General features: G+C 43.5%; 1 protein-coding gene across 1 annotated transcript in view; it reads left to right on the top strand.

Moving 5' to 3' along the window:
• Positions 1-17,083, top strand: part of PYCR1 (pyrroline-5-carboxylate reductase 1) — a 44,779-nt gene that overhangs the window by 3,876 nt on the left and 23,820 nt on the right. The window contains exons 2-5 of the mRNA XM_089669662.1: positions 6,332-6,466; positions 8,452-8,522; positions 12,465-12,644; positions 14,264-14,485. Of these exons, the coding sequence (XP_089525788.1) occupies positions 6,400-6,466; positions 8,452-8,522; positions 12,465-12,644; positions 14,264-14,485 (540 nt within the window). The 5' untranslated portion in view covers positions 6,332-6,399. The remainder of the gene's footprint in view (positions 1-6,331; positions 6,467-8,451; positions 8,523-12,464; positions 12,645-14,263; positions 14,486-17,083) is intronic.

Raw genomic sequence — 17,083 nt, 5'->3', positions numbered from 1 at the left:
GGGGCTGACTGGACATACTGGGGTAGGGAGTTCCAGAGGATGGGAGGGGCTCTGGAGAAGTCCTGGAGGCGAGCGTGGCAGGAGGTGACGAGGGAGATAGAGCGCAAGATGTCTTGGGAGGAGCGAGCGATTTGGACGACATCTGCGGATGAGGTTGGTGATGTAGCTGAGGGTGATGTTGTGGATGGCTTTGTAAGCTGTGGTTAGTATTTTGAATTTGATACGTTGGCTTAGTGGATGCCCATGAAGGGATTGGCAGAGAGGGGCAGCAGTTGCTTCATTATAGACTGAAGGGGGGATCGCCTGTGTAACGGTAGGCCAGTGAGGGGGGAGTGTAAAGAGCCAGGAATAGGTGCAGCTGCCAATGACCTGCCATTTCAGTGAACGGGGCCACCAGCCGCACCTACCCGCAGGAGGCACTGCCTATCAGCTATCCTTATTGTCAGTATATTTTGTGTGCGGCCCAAGACCATTCCCCTTCTAATGTGGCCCAGGAAGAACAAAAGGCTATTATTATAACAATATGTCTCCACTACAACAATAGACCCCCCAGCAACAATGGAACCCCCCACAACAAGATACCACCTCAGAAACAATAGATCCACCCCAGCAACAGTAATCCCCCCAGCAGCAACAACAGATCTCCCAGCAACCAACATCAGTAGTCCTCTCCCTCAACAGTAGATTTCTCCCAGAAACAATTGAACCCCAGCAACATAAGACCCCCCCAGCAATAATAGATTTCCCACCAGCAAAAACTGACCCCCAGCAACAGTAGACCCCACTCTATAAAAGGTTCCCCAGGAGCCAGCATCAATAGACCCTCCAGCACATCTTGCCATTACATACATTCAGTGCTGGAGGTGCCGGAATTGTGTTCCCGCTGAAAAAAAGCCCCGCGTATGTAAATTGCGCTAACACAACACAATATTGCACATGTGCTCTAAATATCCTGCTGTTCCTTCACCGTCCAATTAGGCTGATAGCAGATCCTTGGCCAAGTTGTAGATCTAAAGTTCGAGGCTCGTGATGTGTAGTCTGGCAGGGTTACCTAAATCACCAGACTGACCAGGCAGAGCTGACAAACCTTTTGACAGGCATAACATCTCATGAATTTCTATTTCAACTGTCAATCCAGCTATATGTCATGCCGGCTACTATTGCTGACTCATTTTTATAGGCACATGCTCCATCCTGACTTTATCACTTTGCAGGTCTCTGACCTCTAACAAGTCTGCAGACAGTGAAACCCAGGACTCCTAATGAATTTGTTCCAGTAACTCACTAAACTGGAAGGATACGCATTCCAGCTCTGTAGCTCCAGAAACCCTATTAATGGCAGATCCCATATTTCTGTTTAGGCAGGTTCTCTTTGAGCTGAGCCTATCCCCTGTGGCAGTCCCAGACCAAACGTTCTTCCCTGCTGGCAGATGGTGTATATAACCCTCATTTAGATCTGACCTCAGCTGCACTTGGAAAGTGCTGTGTGTGCATTTCCAGTAGGCTTGCATGCGGCATGCATGCGCGGTCTGTGTGTATTCAGTGAGCAGAGGGAGGGGGTCACTTGTGCACTCCTAACCTCTGTAATTCAGGTGACCAAATTAAAGGGATTTTATGCCAGGGAGATCTATACCTGTCACCTGCGATTGGGATTTACCCCTCATTTGATACCACTGGGGCTTCAATCTAGTAAAGTTGTATGCAGAAATTAAAAGAATAGTCCACCTCTTAAAAAAAAGTTCTAAATCTTTCCCACTTCCCCCAAACCCCAAAAGCTGAGCTGTAAAGAATTATTTTTGCAGAGTTTAAAACAGATGTTTATCTTATGTCATACCAATATTTAGGGGACAGTCTGCACCCCCTCCCTCCAGAATTCAGGGGATTCTTGTCCCTGCCGGTTCCTGTTAATATTTTTTTTTCAATTACGTGTCTCCGCCTAAATAGCTGCGTCATTCATCCACATGAACCTGTGAACGGAAATACCGCCATGGCAAAGGGACTTAGAGATCTCAGTGGAGCCTAAATCAGTCATGTCACCACATCTGTAGTCCATTTATACTTCCTCCAGCCCCAAATCAGTGAAGGTCATGGGGATGGAGGAGTAGTCTGCAGGCTCCAATGCAAAACAAAAACGCTCCCAAAAAAACAAATGCACATTTCACTTATTTAGTATGGGTGCACTTATTTTTTTTGGGGGGGGGAGGAGTTTGTTTTGCATTGGAGCCTGTAGACCATTGCAACCGCGAGTGGCTCCTGCAGACTATTCCTCCATCTACATGTTCTTCACTGACTGGCGCTAGAGGAAGTATAAATGGACTACAGTTGTGGTAACATCACTAATTTAGGCTCCATTGAGATCTGTAAGTCCCTTTGCATGGCGGTTTTTCCGTTCACAGATTCCTGTGGATGAATGACGCAGCTGTTTGGGCGGAGCCACGTAATTTAAAAAAACATTAACAGTAATTGGCAGGAACAAGAATCCCCTGAATTTTGGAAGGGGGGGGGGGGGGGTTGCAGGCTGTCCTCTAAACATGGATATGACATAAAAGTAAAGTTGCACCTCTGTTTTAAACTTTGCAAAAATTATTGTTTACAGCTCAGCTTTTGGGGTTTGGGTGAAGTGGGGAAGGTTTGGAAGTCCTTTTTTTTTTGGTACAGAGACAGCAGAAATTCCATATTGTGTCCAAAAGAATGAGCCAGAAAAATCTATATTCTGGTGCCAACATGCCAGCATACATATGGTAGTATGCTGCTGTGGATTGGCACCAGCAAAAGAAAATTATGGTATGTATTTGATACAGTGTTCCAATATTCTGCTGTCATGAGTCTTACTACTCTCAACTGCTGTCATGAGAACTCTTGAAAGTAGTACATACTGAGTCAGGGTACTGCAATTTTTTATTTTTTTTTTTAGTTCGGGAAGCTATGTACAGCACCCTGCTAGCTTCTCAGTCCAAATCTGCTTGCATTGCATAGAGAAGCACATAGACCCAGTGATGACATCATTGCTGGCTACCAGCTACTGAAGGCCACTATGCCAATGCACTGTTCCAAAGCCGCTTTGATTACTTGATTCTGTGTACTTGGTATCTTAGTTTTTGCAAGTCTTGATAAAGAGGATGGTTTGTGGCCCCTGAAATGTGTAGGCTTTCATGTACAATTTATATTTGAGACATCTTCAATTTTGGACTTGAACATTGAGGTTTTGTGCTTCAATCCCATAATTCTGTATATAAGAAGGTACTTCATTTATTTTATGGAATACAAGGCATTCTCTGATTAGACATGGTGGAGAAGAGGGGCAGTGATTGACCTCATACTCTCCACTTACGTCCAGTCAGAAAATGCCTTGTATTCATTTAAGAAATTCAAGGTTTTCTGTGAGTTGGCATGGTGCCAAGCGAGCAGCCCCCATCCCCCCCCCCCCATGGTCCGTGTGCAAAGGGAAAGCTGCCTGGCACAGCACTGAGAAGATCAGACCTATCCCTGTAGTAGCACCAACTACTACGTGGATTGTCTGCTTCCCCATCAGACCCTCAGGTATGAGGTATACACACTTACTATGGTCCAGCTTGGCACAATATGTATACAATACAGAGCATACCTGGAGTTCAGCTTTAATTGGTTAATCGTGTTTTATTTGCCTTTTGTGGTTTCTTACATAAGATAGTCCTGTTTCTGTCCATAAGGACACACGAGACTATTTGCTCTGTACAATCAGGTTACGTTTGTTCAGGATCTCCATGTATAAACAGCTGTTGAAACTGTGTGTGGTTTGATGATGGACGTCTGATGGTAGCATAGCTTACCGCCATGGTAAATGTGGCCAAAGTTTGTGCATACCTGACTATCACACCTATATGGCCAAAATTCTATGGAATCCCTTCCAAATAACTGAGTTCAGATGTTCCAGTGAAAGAAGGGTACTGGTAATGCTACAACATACAAAGCTGTTTTAGACCAGACTTTATGGGGGACCTTCAGACTTTGGGGTGGTGGTTTGTGACCAGTGGGGGTAGAAAATGCCCCAGCATCAGTAGGAGAAAACAATCCTTCAGGTTTGATGGTGAGTGGTAGTAAAATAATTATATGGCACCTATGGTTATTTGAAGGAGAACAGTGCCCCATCATTGGTATCAGTGGGAGGAATAGTGCCCCATCATTGGTATCAGTGGGAGGAATAGTGTCCCATCATTGGTATCAGTGGGAGGAATAGTGCCCCATCATTGGTGTCAGTGGGAGGAATAGTGCCCCATCATTGGTATCAGTGGGAGGATTAGTGTCCCATCATTGGTGTCAGTGGGAGGAATAGTGTCCCATCATTGGTATCAGTGGGAGGAATAGTGTCCCATCATTGGTATCAGTGGGAGGAATAGTGTCCCATCATTGGTATCAGTGGGAGGAATAATATCCCATCATTGGTATCAGTGGGAGGAATAATATCCCATCATTGGTATCACTGGGAGGAATAGTGCCCCATCATTGGTATCAGTGGGAGGAATAGTGCCCCATCATTGGTGTCAGTGGGAGGAATAGTGCCCCATCATTGGTGTCAGTGGGAGGAATAGTGCCCCATCATTGGTGTCAGTGGGAGGAATAGTGCTCCATCATTGGTATCGGTGGGAGGAATAGTGCCCCATCATTGGTATCGGTGGGAGGAATAGTGCCCCATCATTGGTATCGGTGGGAGGAATAGTGCCCCATCATTGGTATCGGTGGGAGGAATAGTGCCCCATCATTGGTATCGGTGGGAGGAATAGTGCCCCATCATTGGTATCGGTGGGTGGAATAGTGTCCCATCATTGGTATCGGTGGGTGGAATCGTGCCCCATCATTGGTATCAGTGGGAGGAATAGCGCCCCATCATTGGTATCAGTGAGAGGAATAGCGCCCCATCATTGGTATCAGTGGGAGAAATAGTGCTAGTAAGAGGAATCGTGCTCCGTCGTTGGTGTCATTGTGAGGAATAGATCCCTGTCATTAATGTCATAGGGAGGAATAGTGACTCATCATTGGTGTTGGGAGGAAAAGAGCCCTGTCATTGGTGTTCGTGGGAGAAATTGTGCCCTACTGTTGGTGTCAGTGAGAGGAATAGTACCCCATCGTTGGTGTCGGTGAGAGCAATGGTCCCCCATCGTTGGTGTCTGTGAGAGCAATGGTCCCCCATCGTTGGTGTCTGTGAGAGCAATGGTCCCCCATCGTTGGTGTCTGTGAGAGCAATGGTCCCACATCATTGGTGTCTGTGAGAGCAATGGTCCCCCATCATTGGTGTCTGTGAGAGCAATGGTCCCCCATCGTTGGTGTCTGTGAGAGCAATGGTCCCCCATCGTTGGTGTCTGTGAGAGCAATGGTCCCCCATCGTTGTTGTCTGTGAGAGCAATGGTCCCCCATCGTTGGTGTCGGTGAGAGCAATGGTCCCCCATCGTTGGTGTCGGTGAGAGCAATGGTCCCCCATCGTTGGTGTCTGTGAGAGCAATGGTCCCCCATCGTTGGTGTCTGTGAGAGCAATGGTCCCCCATCGTTGGTGTCGGTGAGAGCAATGGTCCCCCATCGTTGGTGTCGGTGAGAGCAATGGTCCCCCATCGTTGGTGTCGGTGAGAGCAATGGTCCCCCATCGTTGGTGTCGGTGAGAGCAATGGTCCCCCATTGTTGGTGTCGGTGGGAGGAAGTATGTCCCACTGTTGATGATCTTGAGAGGAATAGTGCCTCATATCAGTTGGAAGAATAGTGCCCAAGAGCCAGATAGAGGCTAGTAAAGGGCCGCAGTGTGGTGACTACCATTTTAGATCATTGTGCTCTTCTAATCTTGTGGTAACAGTTTGAGGTAGGTCCTTTACTGTTCCACCATGACTGTGCCCCTGTGTACAAAACCAGCTCCATAAAAACATGGTTTGATGAGTTTGGTGCTGAGGAACCCAACTAGCCTACACAGCCATGACCTCAACCCAACTGAATGCCTTTGGGATGAATTGGAATGTAATTTATGAGCTAGATCAGTACCTGACCTCACAAATGTTCTTTTGGCAGAATGGGCACAAACTCCCAGAGACCAACTCCAAAATCTCGTCTCAAGTCCTCCGGGAGGGTGGAGGTTGTTAAAGCCACAAAGGGGTTGAGGGCAACTCCCATACTGATACCCATGGTTTTTCGAATGGCATGTCCAACAAGCTCCTATAGATTTGATACTCCGTATCCTTTTGCCCATGTAGTTTACCTAAAAGTTCAGCAATTAAATGTAAGAGTGTATATTAGCCTCCAGTGCTTGATGGGGCCCCATCTTTGACATCACCCCTTCTGACAGGTCCTCTTTACTGTTTCTTTTTTTTTTCAGGGACTTGTATTACCGTATTCTGAGTCTCCATTCTAACGTTGCGGCTTTTGCCCTGACCAAGAGGCATCATGAGTGTTGGATTTATCGGAGCGGGCCAGCTCACTTACGCCCTTGTGAGGGGCTTTACTGCTGCAGGTAATGTTTCTCAGTGGAAATAAAATACAAAAATCCCCCTGCGCTCCACAGAACCTAGTGAGTAAGCTGCTATCACCTGTTCTTTATACCGCAAGATGTGTGAAATCAAATCATATAAGTGGTGAAGCGCTCAACTTATAATTCCCTAGTGAAATACACAAATCATATCTCTCAATAATACAAATAATAAATATTATATAAAACTAGTGCAATATCTTCATACACATAACGAATATATATCCCTGGTGATATAGTGAAAACTTATATCTCTTAAACTGTGCAGAAAGTGAAATACAATGATTAAAATAAATAGTGATGCCACACTGTGAAAATTAATGGCAAAGTGTTCAAAATAATGTCACTCCATGCTGCAAATAGTGCTCTTCGTGTAAATCTTGACGTGACTCCCCTCAATAGCAGAAATGCCCCCTCACCTTCCACATTCGACCCTTGCGGGTCACAGAGCTTTTATATATATCTCTCTCTGTTAGATGTCCTCCACTGCCTCCACCGACCATAATCCACCTCCAGGCAGTAAGTACCTCTCCAATTACTCCACTTTGCCAGGTAAACCTCTCCTCCACTGCCACCTCCGACCAAGATCCTCCTCCAGGCAGTAAATAATATCCAATACCCCTCACACAATGGACTCAGGCTCAGAGCGATTCATATAAAACGATAAAACAGACCTCCATAGTGCAACAACGTTTTATTAAGCTAATCCAATGCAGTGGAACATTAAACTCACATGTCCTCACGTTTTGACAAGCAGTTTCCCATATACTATGGGTATATACAGGAGTCCCAAGATGGCGTCCGAACCCGGAACCGGAAGTACGTCACCCTTACGTCGACGCGTAGATTAAGTAAAGACCTGAGCCCGAAATTAAAGCCCCATGAAGAAAATTATGCCACCATTGAGAAAGGAATGCTTAGCAATAAAGTGGACTTTAGATTCTCTCCGGTACTATGTGTTGGGTCTACCCAACACATAGTACCGGAGAGAATCTAAAGTCCACTTTATTGCTAAGCATTCCTTTCTCAATGGTGGCATAATTTTCTTCATGGGGCTTTAATTTCGGGCTCAGGTCTTTACTTAATCTACGCGTCGACGTAGGGGTGACGTACTTCCGGTTCCGGGTTCGGACGCCATCTTGGGACTCCTGTATATACCCATAGTATATGGGAAACTGCTTGTCAAAACGTGAGGACATGTGAGTTTAATGTTCCACTGCATTGGATTAGCTTAATAAAACGTTGTTGCACTATGGAGGTCTGTTTTATCGTTTTATATGAATCGCTCTGAGCCTGAGTCCATTGTGTGAGGGGTATTGGATATTATTTACTGCCTGGAGGAGGATCTTGGTCGGAGGTGGCAGTGGAGGAGAGGTTTACCTGGCAAAGTGGAGTAATTGGAGAGGTACTTACTGCCTGGAGGTGGATTATGGTCGGTGGAGGCAGTGGAGGACATCTAACAGAGAGAGATATATATAAAAGCTCTGTGACCCGCAAGGGTCGAATGTGGAAGGTGAGGGGGCATTTCTGCTATTGAGGGGAGTCACGTCAAGATTTACACGAAGAGCACTATTTGCAGCATGGAGTGACATTATTTTGAACACTTTGCCATTAATTTTCACAGTGTGGCATCACTATTTATTTTAATCATTGTATTTCACTTTCTGCACAGTTTAAGAGATATAAGTTTTCACTATATCACCAGGGATATATATTCGTTATGTGTATGAAGATATTGCACTAGTTTTATATAATATTTATTATTTGTATTATTGAGAGATATGATTTGTGTATTTCACTAGGGAATGTTTCTCAGTGGATCTGTAGAGCTGTAATAAAGGGTTGAGACGTTTTACCTACACCTAGATGTCAGCTGAAAGTTGAATGGTGATTGCCTACACATGCCTACTATTTGGCTCTAGCATGTGTCTGCAGGGTTCTGATACTAATCTCTCACCTTCTTTTTTTAGGGGTGTTGGCATCACACAAAATCACGGCAAGCTCCCCTGACACTGATCTGCCTACTGTATCTAGACTAAGGGTGAGATTTAAAAAGAAAAAAGATATTTTTTTCATAGTGAATATGAATTGCTTCTTTTTTTTTTAAAGAGAACCTGTCACTAGCAAGCTAACCTTTGGGCTGCACAGCTCTTAGTATCTGTCTGCTTGAAGTTATTGTATTATTGGCAGGCTCTATGCAAATGGTCTCTCTGGAAGAGTCGGCCCAATGTTTCTTCTAGCAATAAAATAGGATCAGTGAGCGCTATAATAGTCTAGCCGCTAAAGCACATAAAGGTAACCAAATAAAACCTTAAACGCTAATGTGTCATAAAAATGCAGCCTAAGAAATAAAAAAATCTGTTAATAAATGTCAGTCCGTGATAGAGTGTTTTCATACAGGAATCAATTGATAGTGACTTCAGTGGCGTGCCAAGAAAATATAGTAAAAATACGCACTCACCAGATGTGTATTTTTATATACGCAAAATAATGTAACCAGAGGTCCCCCTCTCAGGATGGAATGGATGTGTTGCGCCGTATTAACGGGTTATCCTCCCTCTGGGCGGTACACAGCTATACTGATGTCTCCCTTGGTGTATGGACAGGATCCAACCAGAGGCCTCCTTAATGGATGGATGGACGCTTGCCTGCCAGTAACAAAACGGTTCACTCCTCTGGGGTAATATCACTTGAACCACTGCTAACGTGTCATCCAGGTGGGCTCTACAAATGAACTTCAGCTCGCCACGGAGCCAGACAAGAAGTAGCCCATAGTGTAGTAATATTGTAAAAGTGTAATTTATTAAATATTCCAAGTGGTTAAAAAACTACAAATGGACAAAGTATTAAAACACTGAGCGTGATGGCTCCTTTGACGCGTTTCATTCTAAAGCACGTCCTCAGAAAGGGTCGCCATCATCATTGTAGAGGAGAGATGTGGGGTCTTATTGACCTCATATCTCTCCATAAAGAGGACCTGTCACTAATTATTTCTATCACAAGCGATGCATGCATTTCTTGTGATAAGAATAGAAGTGATTAAAAAATTTTTTTTAAAGGGACAGTGCAAAAAAAAAATTAAATAAATTAAAAAAAAGTTTAAAGTGCCCCCGTCCCCCCGTGCTCGCATGTAGTGGTGAATGCATACATAGGCTATGCCCACATATGTAAATCGTGTTCAAACCACACACATGAGATATTGCAATGAACATCGGAGCAAAAGCAATAATTCTCGCACTAGACCTCCTCTGTAACTTTACACTGCTAACCTGTAGACATTTTGAAAGCATCACCCATGGAGATTTTTAAGTACTGCAGTTTCACGTCATTCCATGACATGTTTGGTATCTATTTACTCACCGTAACATCCTTTCATATTTGACAAAAATATTGGGGTATATATTGCTTTTTTTTTTTTTCCAAAAAATATATATTCATTTTTAAAAACTGCGCATTTCAGTTTCGGTTTTCGGCCAAGTGCATTTTGCATTTTCGTTACCAGAATTTTCATTTCAGTGCACCACTAGTTTTACACCTTTCTCACCTAGGCGAGAATTACTGCACCCACCCTCTACCCCCGCCCAAAACCTACTGGAATACTCACACACTAGAAGGCTTCAGGGCTATTTTGAATACGCTGTGAATGCGCAATGTTGCGTCATCAGTGGGTCGACTTCTTGGATTCAGAACAGATCGCTTGCCTCCTGATAACATCAGTAAAGAAGATGGAGGCGCAGTACCAACTGTGTGGCGGTCTTTGCGGATCACAGCAGGACAACGCTGGATTCACTGGGTGGTTGAGTATGCGATTATAGCTCTACTCCGACAGTGTAAGGGGGATTAAGATCAAAATGATTGTGGAGTTCCTCTATGCAACGTTCTCCTGCTCTGGCTTTGACCTCCATAAGCAATGGTCTGCAGAATTAAACCTCCATGATGCAGTGAGGTTACTGTGAGGCACGGCACATATCAGTGGAGATTGGGTATGCAGCCTTTTGTGGTTTTGTTATCCTTTTTGCTTCATATATACCCAAACTTGTATATCTCTAATCACTGATGATAAACCCATTAAGCTCCAGACAGTTATTTCCAGATTAATCCATTTTTATTGGTGCAGTAAACAGAATAGATATCAGAGCAATATACAAAGGACAAGAGGTAACGCGTAATAGTGTCTGCGCAAAGTACAAAACACCAGTTATTCACCGCTACTTTTTTTTTATATAGAATATCCCGCTGCTGGACAGCCAATAGGAAGTGGGAGGCTCATTCACATTAGCCACGTGCTACAACTATATGTGTCCATTGTGGTAGTGCTTTGCATTGTTATTTGCAAGGTACTGTTTTTACTTTTTTTTTTTTTTTTTACAGTTTTTAAAACAATACAGTTCAATACCAGAGGGTTAGGATGGCCTGATCCTGGGAGCTTACACTCTAGGTAGGAGATTATCAGACAACACTTTCCCGGAAACTGCATGCGTTGTCATAACCTTTGATACTGTACCTCCCAACATAACAAATAAATTGGCAACTTCAGTCTCAGAGGCACCAGCTAAGCGACACCAACAATTGTCTCTCTTTGAAGCTCAGTAAGCTCCGACATGACACCGTATTACTTGCAGCGAATGACAAAAGTGAGGCCTCCCACCTGTTACCTAGGTGTCTCATCACACAGCGGAAGGAAAAGAATGTTACATCACTTCCACTTTCAACACGAAACTTGTTGTCTCTTTCACATATGCAAATCATGTAGCATTTACATTTTTTTTTTGTCTAACCCTTGTATATCTAAAGTCAAAAATGTAAAGGCAATGAAAAAAATTAACAGCCAAGGAACCAGTACTTTCAGAAGCAGAGGTCAGCAAAGGCATTCTCCACATTGTGTCCACTGGTCATTTTCACACCGCAGCTCTGCTGCAGTGCGTAGGAATGAATAAAATGTCACTGCCATTTTAATTAAGAAAAAAATAAAAAAGGAAAAAAATGTGTCCATTGTGGTAGTGCTTTCCATTGTTTGCAAGGCACTGTTTTTTCCTTTTTTTTTCTTTTTTTTTTTTTCTTAATTAAAATGGCAGTGACATTTTATTCATTCCTACGCACTGCAGGTTATGACGGCATATGCAGTTTCTGGGAAAGTATCTGATAATCTCCTACCTAGATTGTAAGCTCCCAGGATCAGGCCCTCCTAACCCTCTTGTATTGAACTGTATTGTTTTAAAAACTGTAAAAAAAAAAAAAAAAAAAGTAAAAACAGTGCCTTGCAAAGCACTACCACAATGGACACACATAGTTGTAGCATGTGGCTAATGTGAATGAGCCGCCTACTTCCTATTGGCTGTCCAGCAGTGAGATATTTGTTTATTTCAGGTACTTATATAGCGCAGTCAATTTACGCAGCGCTTTACATACATATTGTACATTCACATCAGTCCCTAACCCTCAAGGGGCGTACAATCTAAGGTCCCTAACTCACATTCATATGTACACATACTAGGGACAATTTAGACAGGAGCCAATTAACCTACCAGCATGTCTTTGGAGTGTGGGAGGAAACCGGAGTAACCGGAAACCGACGCAGGCACAGGGAGAACATGCAAACTCCAGGCAGGAGGTGCCGTGACTGGGATTCGAACTAAAGACCCTAGTACTGCCAGGCGGAAGTGCTAACCATTTAGCCACTGTACTGCCCCATATTGTATTGTCTCCCGTTATATTGTAAAGCGCTGAGCAAACTGTTGGCACTATATAAATCCTGTATAATAATAAGCAATAGCGCAGTTGACATGGTCAACTGACCGAAAGAGACAAAAGAACATTGCACAGGATTGTGACCTGGAATAAGAAAAAAACTGCTGCAAAAGTGACTGCAGAGCTCAATCTCAGTCGTCACAGGACTGATTAATTCTACTGTTGTCCTGGACTATACCGAGATAAGCCATTGATGCTCATAATATTTCTTTGCTTTTTTTTTTTTTTCTTCCAGAAACTGGGTATAAATTTCACCACCAGTAACAAAGAGACGGTGAAGAACAGTGATGTCCTTTTTTTGGCTGTAAAACCTCCCATCATTCCCTTTGTGCTGGATGAGATTGGCACTGACATTGAGGACCGTCACATGGTGGTGTCCTGTGCTGCCGGTGTCACTATCGGCTCTATAGAGAAGGTAAAGCAGCTTTGATATTTTGTAAAGATAGAATCATTTTGGGCCTCTTGTGTTTCTTATAGCAGCTTATGAATCCTTATTATTTGTCTGAATTAAGTTTTAAAAATGGAATCAAATTCAGTGTTTTGCTTTGCCCTCTAAAGCTCAGACTATTGAAGGTAGGAAAACGTATTGGAATTGGGAGGACCCTCCATGTCATCAGGGCTGACAGCAGACTAACTGACAGGATAGATACTAGAGGGGTCCAGATCTTCATATGGGTGCTTGGAGCAGACAGTAGCAGAGTCAACAGGCTGATGATCAGGTGCGAACAACCCATCCTAGAGGGAGTCCATGTTCCAGAGCAGTAGACCAAGCAATGACTGACAATAGCAGAAAAATGGACTGCTGATCAGGATAAGTACAGACGAGCTAACTACATATGCAACCCAAACAGCACACGGGTAATCCAGAGCATGAACAATCAGACAGAAGGCATACAGATCTTGTGTTAGGATCTGGATGGTGGCACTGAGGTTCTGTGGGTGGAGGGTTGTAATTCCAGTATTCACCAGTGGGTGTCTCCCAGTAATCCATTTATACCTGATGCTGGCTGCTGGAAAGGTATTTGGGTCCTTCCCTACTAGTGCCTCTCACCCATGTTTTACTTGCTGCCAGATACTGCTAGCTGTTATCCTGTTCCTGCTCCTGCCAAGTACACTGTACCCTGTATCTTTCTGCCTTGTACCTGTTTTCCATTGTTCCTCATCCCAGTTTTGGTCCCCCCCCCCCCCCCTTTCCATCTGTTCCTTGCAACTCCAGTTTTACTCTGATTTTCTGTGTTTACCATTTTTTATATATTTAGTTGGCTTTATGTTTGTCATTAGTTAGGTATTCTGCCACTGGGTTTTTGATTCATTATATTTTTATGTATGCTGTTTGCATGTGGTTTGGATAGATCTGGTCCCTCTGTAAATAAATCTCACTTAAAGCAACTGGTCCCAGTTCCTTGAGATTTGGCCATCCCTGCTGCTAATTCCTGACACCTGAAACCAAAGTATGAGTAGATAGATGTACCTTTTTTTATAAGGCACTTGATGAATGTCCAGCAGTCTATTTAGATCCTTCTTATTGAGGCAGGTGTGCAGTGAAGAGGCCTGAGCTGCAGTGCTGCGTAATCAGCAGACGTTAAAGACCCAAGGCTAATTGTCACAAAAACATGGACTACTTACAATGGCAATGGACCAGAAAGGATCGTAGTCTAAACAAAATGATTAGTACTGCTGTTACAGTTCTAGAAAGGGTTCATTTGCCAGAGAATCACAGTAGGAAATGAAATGTATAAACCAATTGTTGAGACTTGTACTCCCATGTAAACACTTAGCTGTATTCTTTTAACTTCAAGGACAAAGTCCTAACCAGGGGCAACTGACCATTTGGAAACTTGGGCACCGCCCAAGGGCCCGGGGTCAGTAGGGGGCCCCATGAGATGCCCCGGTACCTTTTTCATAGGCTTTTTTGAGTTTGGGCAAGGACACAGGGGCCCCATGATTCCCTATTGCCCGGGGGCCCCATGAGTTGTCAGTCCGCCCCTGGTCCTAACCTTTTAGCTGTTTAACTCTACATCTTTTACCTTCCAGAAACTGAGCGCCTTTCACCCAGCTCCCAGAGTTATCCGCTGCATGACCAATACCCCTGTAATCGTACGTGAAGGGGCCACAGTATATGCCGCAGGGACCCACGCGGAACTGGAAGATGGGAAGCTTCTGGAGCAGCTGATGCAGAGTGTGGGGTTTTGCACAGAGGTGGAGGAGGATCTCATTGATGCTGTGACCGGATTGAGTGGAAGTGGACCTGCTTATGTAAGTGTGAAGACAGGCGTGGCCCCATCTATAAGGGCTTATAGACATGGGTGTTTTGCAGGCGGAAATGAGTTACTCATGTGGAGAAGACGTTTTACATGTAATATGTGGGTGATCTCCAGTGCAAGTTTACCTAACTAGAAGTATGTACAGCCATTCATTTCTGTGTCTGGCTGTACATACCACCATTGGATTGCCAGGCGCAGGTAAATGCTGGGATTTGTACACCAGAGATTTCTGCCTGCAAATGTGTGTGTGAACAAGCCCTAAAAGTGTCTGAAATAAAAATGTAAATCATAAAAAAAAGTGTGTGTGTATGTACAGTGGGGATCGAAAGTTTGGGCACCCTAGCTAAAAATTTGTATTAATGTGCATAAAGAAGCCAAGGAAAGATGGAAAAATCTCCAAAAGGCATCAAATTACAGATTAGACATTCTTATAATATTGCAACAAAAGTTAGATTTTATTTCCTTCATTTACACTTTCAAAATAACAGAAAACAAAAAAATGGCATCTGCAAAAGTTTGGGCACCTTGCAGAGTTAATATCTTGTACTGCCCCCTTTGGCAAGTATCACAGCTTGTAAACACTTTTTGTAGCCAGCCAAGAGTCTTTCAATTCTTGTTTGAGGTATCTTTGCCCATTCTTCCTTACAAAAGTCTTCCAATTCTTTGAGATTTCTGGGCTGTCTGTCACGCACTGCTCTTTTAAGGTCTATCCATAGATTTTCAATTATGTTGAGGACAGGAGATTGTGAAGGCCATGGCAAAACCTTCAGTTTACACCTCTTGATGTAATCCCCCGTGGATTTCGAGGTGTGTTTAGGATCATTATCCATTTGTAGAAGCCATCCTCTCTTTAACTTTTTCACAGATGGCATCAAGTAACCATCCAAAATTTGCTGAAATTTTATTGAATCCATTTTTCCTTCTACTCGTGAGATGTTCCCTGTGCCACCGGCTGCAACACAACCCCAAAGCATGATTGATCCAACCCCATGCTTAACAGTTGGACAGAGGTTCTTTTCATTCAATTCTGTGCCCCTTCTTCTCCAAACGTACCTTTGCTCATTCCGGCCAAAAAGTTCAATTTTAACCTCATTGGTCCACAGAACTTGTTTCCAAAATGCATCTGGCTTGTCTATATGTTCATTTGCAAAGTTCAAACGATGATTTTTGTGGTGAGGGCGTAGAAGAGATTTTCTTCTGATGACTCTTCCATGAAGACCATATTTGTACAAGTATCTCTTTATAGTGGAATAGTGTACCACAACTCCAGTGTCTGCCAGATCTTTCTGGAGGGATCGTGCAGTCAAACGTGGGTTTTGAATTGTTTTTCTCACAATCCTGCAAACTGTTCTGTCTGATATTTTTCTTGGTCTTCCAGATCTTGCTTTAACTTCCACTCTTCCTGATGACTGACATTTCTTAATTACATTCCGAACAGAGGATATTGACATCTGAAAACGTTTTGCTATCTTCTTATAGCCTTCTCCAGCTTTGTGAGCGTCAACTATTTTCAGTTTCAGTTTTCTAGACAACTGCTTAGAAGAACCCATGGTGCTGATTGTTGGGACAAGGTCAGATGAGTCTGGGCATTTAAAACCTTTGAGATTGACATAACCTGGTCTTCCCAGACGATGATTGAGAACAATCCATGACACTGGCAGGTCTCAGCTTGGCAAAGGGGGCAGTACAAGATATTAACTCTGCAGGGTGCCCAAACTTTTGCAGACGCCATTTTTTTCGTTTTCTGTTATTTTGAAAGTGTAAATGATGGAAATAAAATCTAACTTTTGTTGACATATTATAAGAATGTCTAATCTGTAATTTGATGCCTTTTGGAGATTTTTCCATCTTTCCTTGGCTTTTTTATGCACATTAATACAAATTTTTAGCTGGGGTGCCCAAACTTTCGATCCCCACTGTATGTATGTATATGTGTGTAAAAAAAAAAAAAAAAAAAAAAATATATATATATATATATATATATATACACACACACACACGTCTTAGATATTTGTACATTTTTTCTATTTTACAAGTAATTATATATATACAATATTACTTGTAAAATAGAAAAATGTACATATATCTAAGACATTTGTGTGTGTGTGTGTGTATATATACACTTTTTATTTTTATATATTATATAATTACTTGTAAAATAGAAATGAAAGGCAAAACCTGTGTGTGATATACATACCGTATTTGCCGGCGTATAAGACGACTTTTTGACCCTTGAAAATCTTCTCAAAAGTCGGGGGTCGTCTTATACGCCGGTACACATGTTAGGGGGGCTGCGGCATTAAGTACAGGGGTTTGCAAGGGGCTGACATCTCTTACCTGGATCCAGTCCCACGACGATCCGGTCCAGGAAGCGCGGCGTCTCCTTCAGTTCGGCCACTGGATGTTCGTGCGGCTGCTCGGCTCCGCCTCCTCACCGGTGATTGGCCGCCAGAACTGTAGCTCAGGAAAGGCACACAGGCGGCCAATCACCGGCGAGGGGGCGGAGCCGAGCGGCCCCGTGAAAATTGAGTGCCGGAGCAGCAGGTAAGTGTTCTGCAGCAGCACCATACGAGAACAGGGTCAGCAAGTC

The sequence above is a fragment of the Staurois parvus genome, unplaced genomic scaffold, assembly GCF_062004578.1.
Source record: "Staurois parvus isolate SC_StPar_1 unplaced genomic scaffold, SC_StPar_1.0 ptg000003l, whole genome shotgun sequence".
In the NCBI taxonomy this organism is placed as follows: Eukaryota; Metazoa; Chordata; class Amphibia; order Anura; family Ranidae; genus Staurois; species Staurois parvus.
The sequence above is the reverse complement of the archived record's forward strand: the minus strand, read 5'-3'. Positions and strand labels throughout refer to the sequence as shown.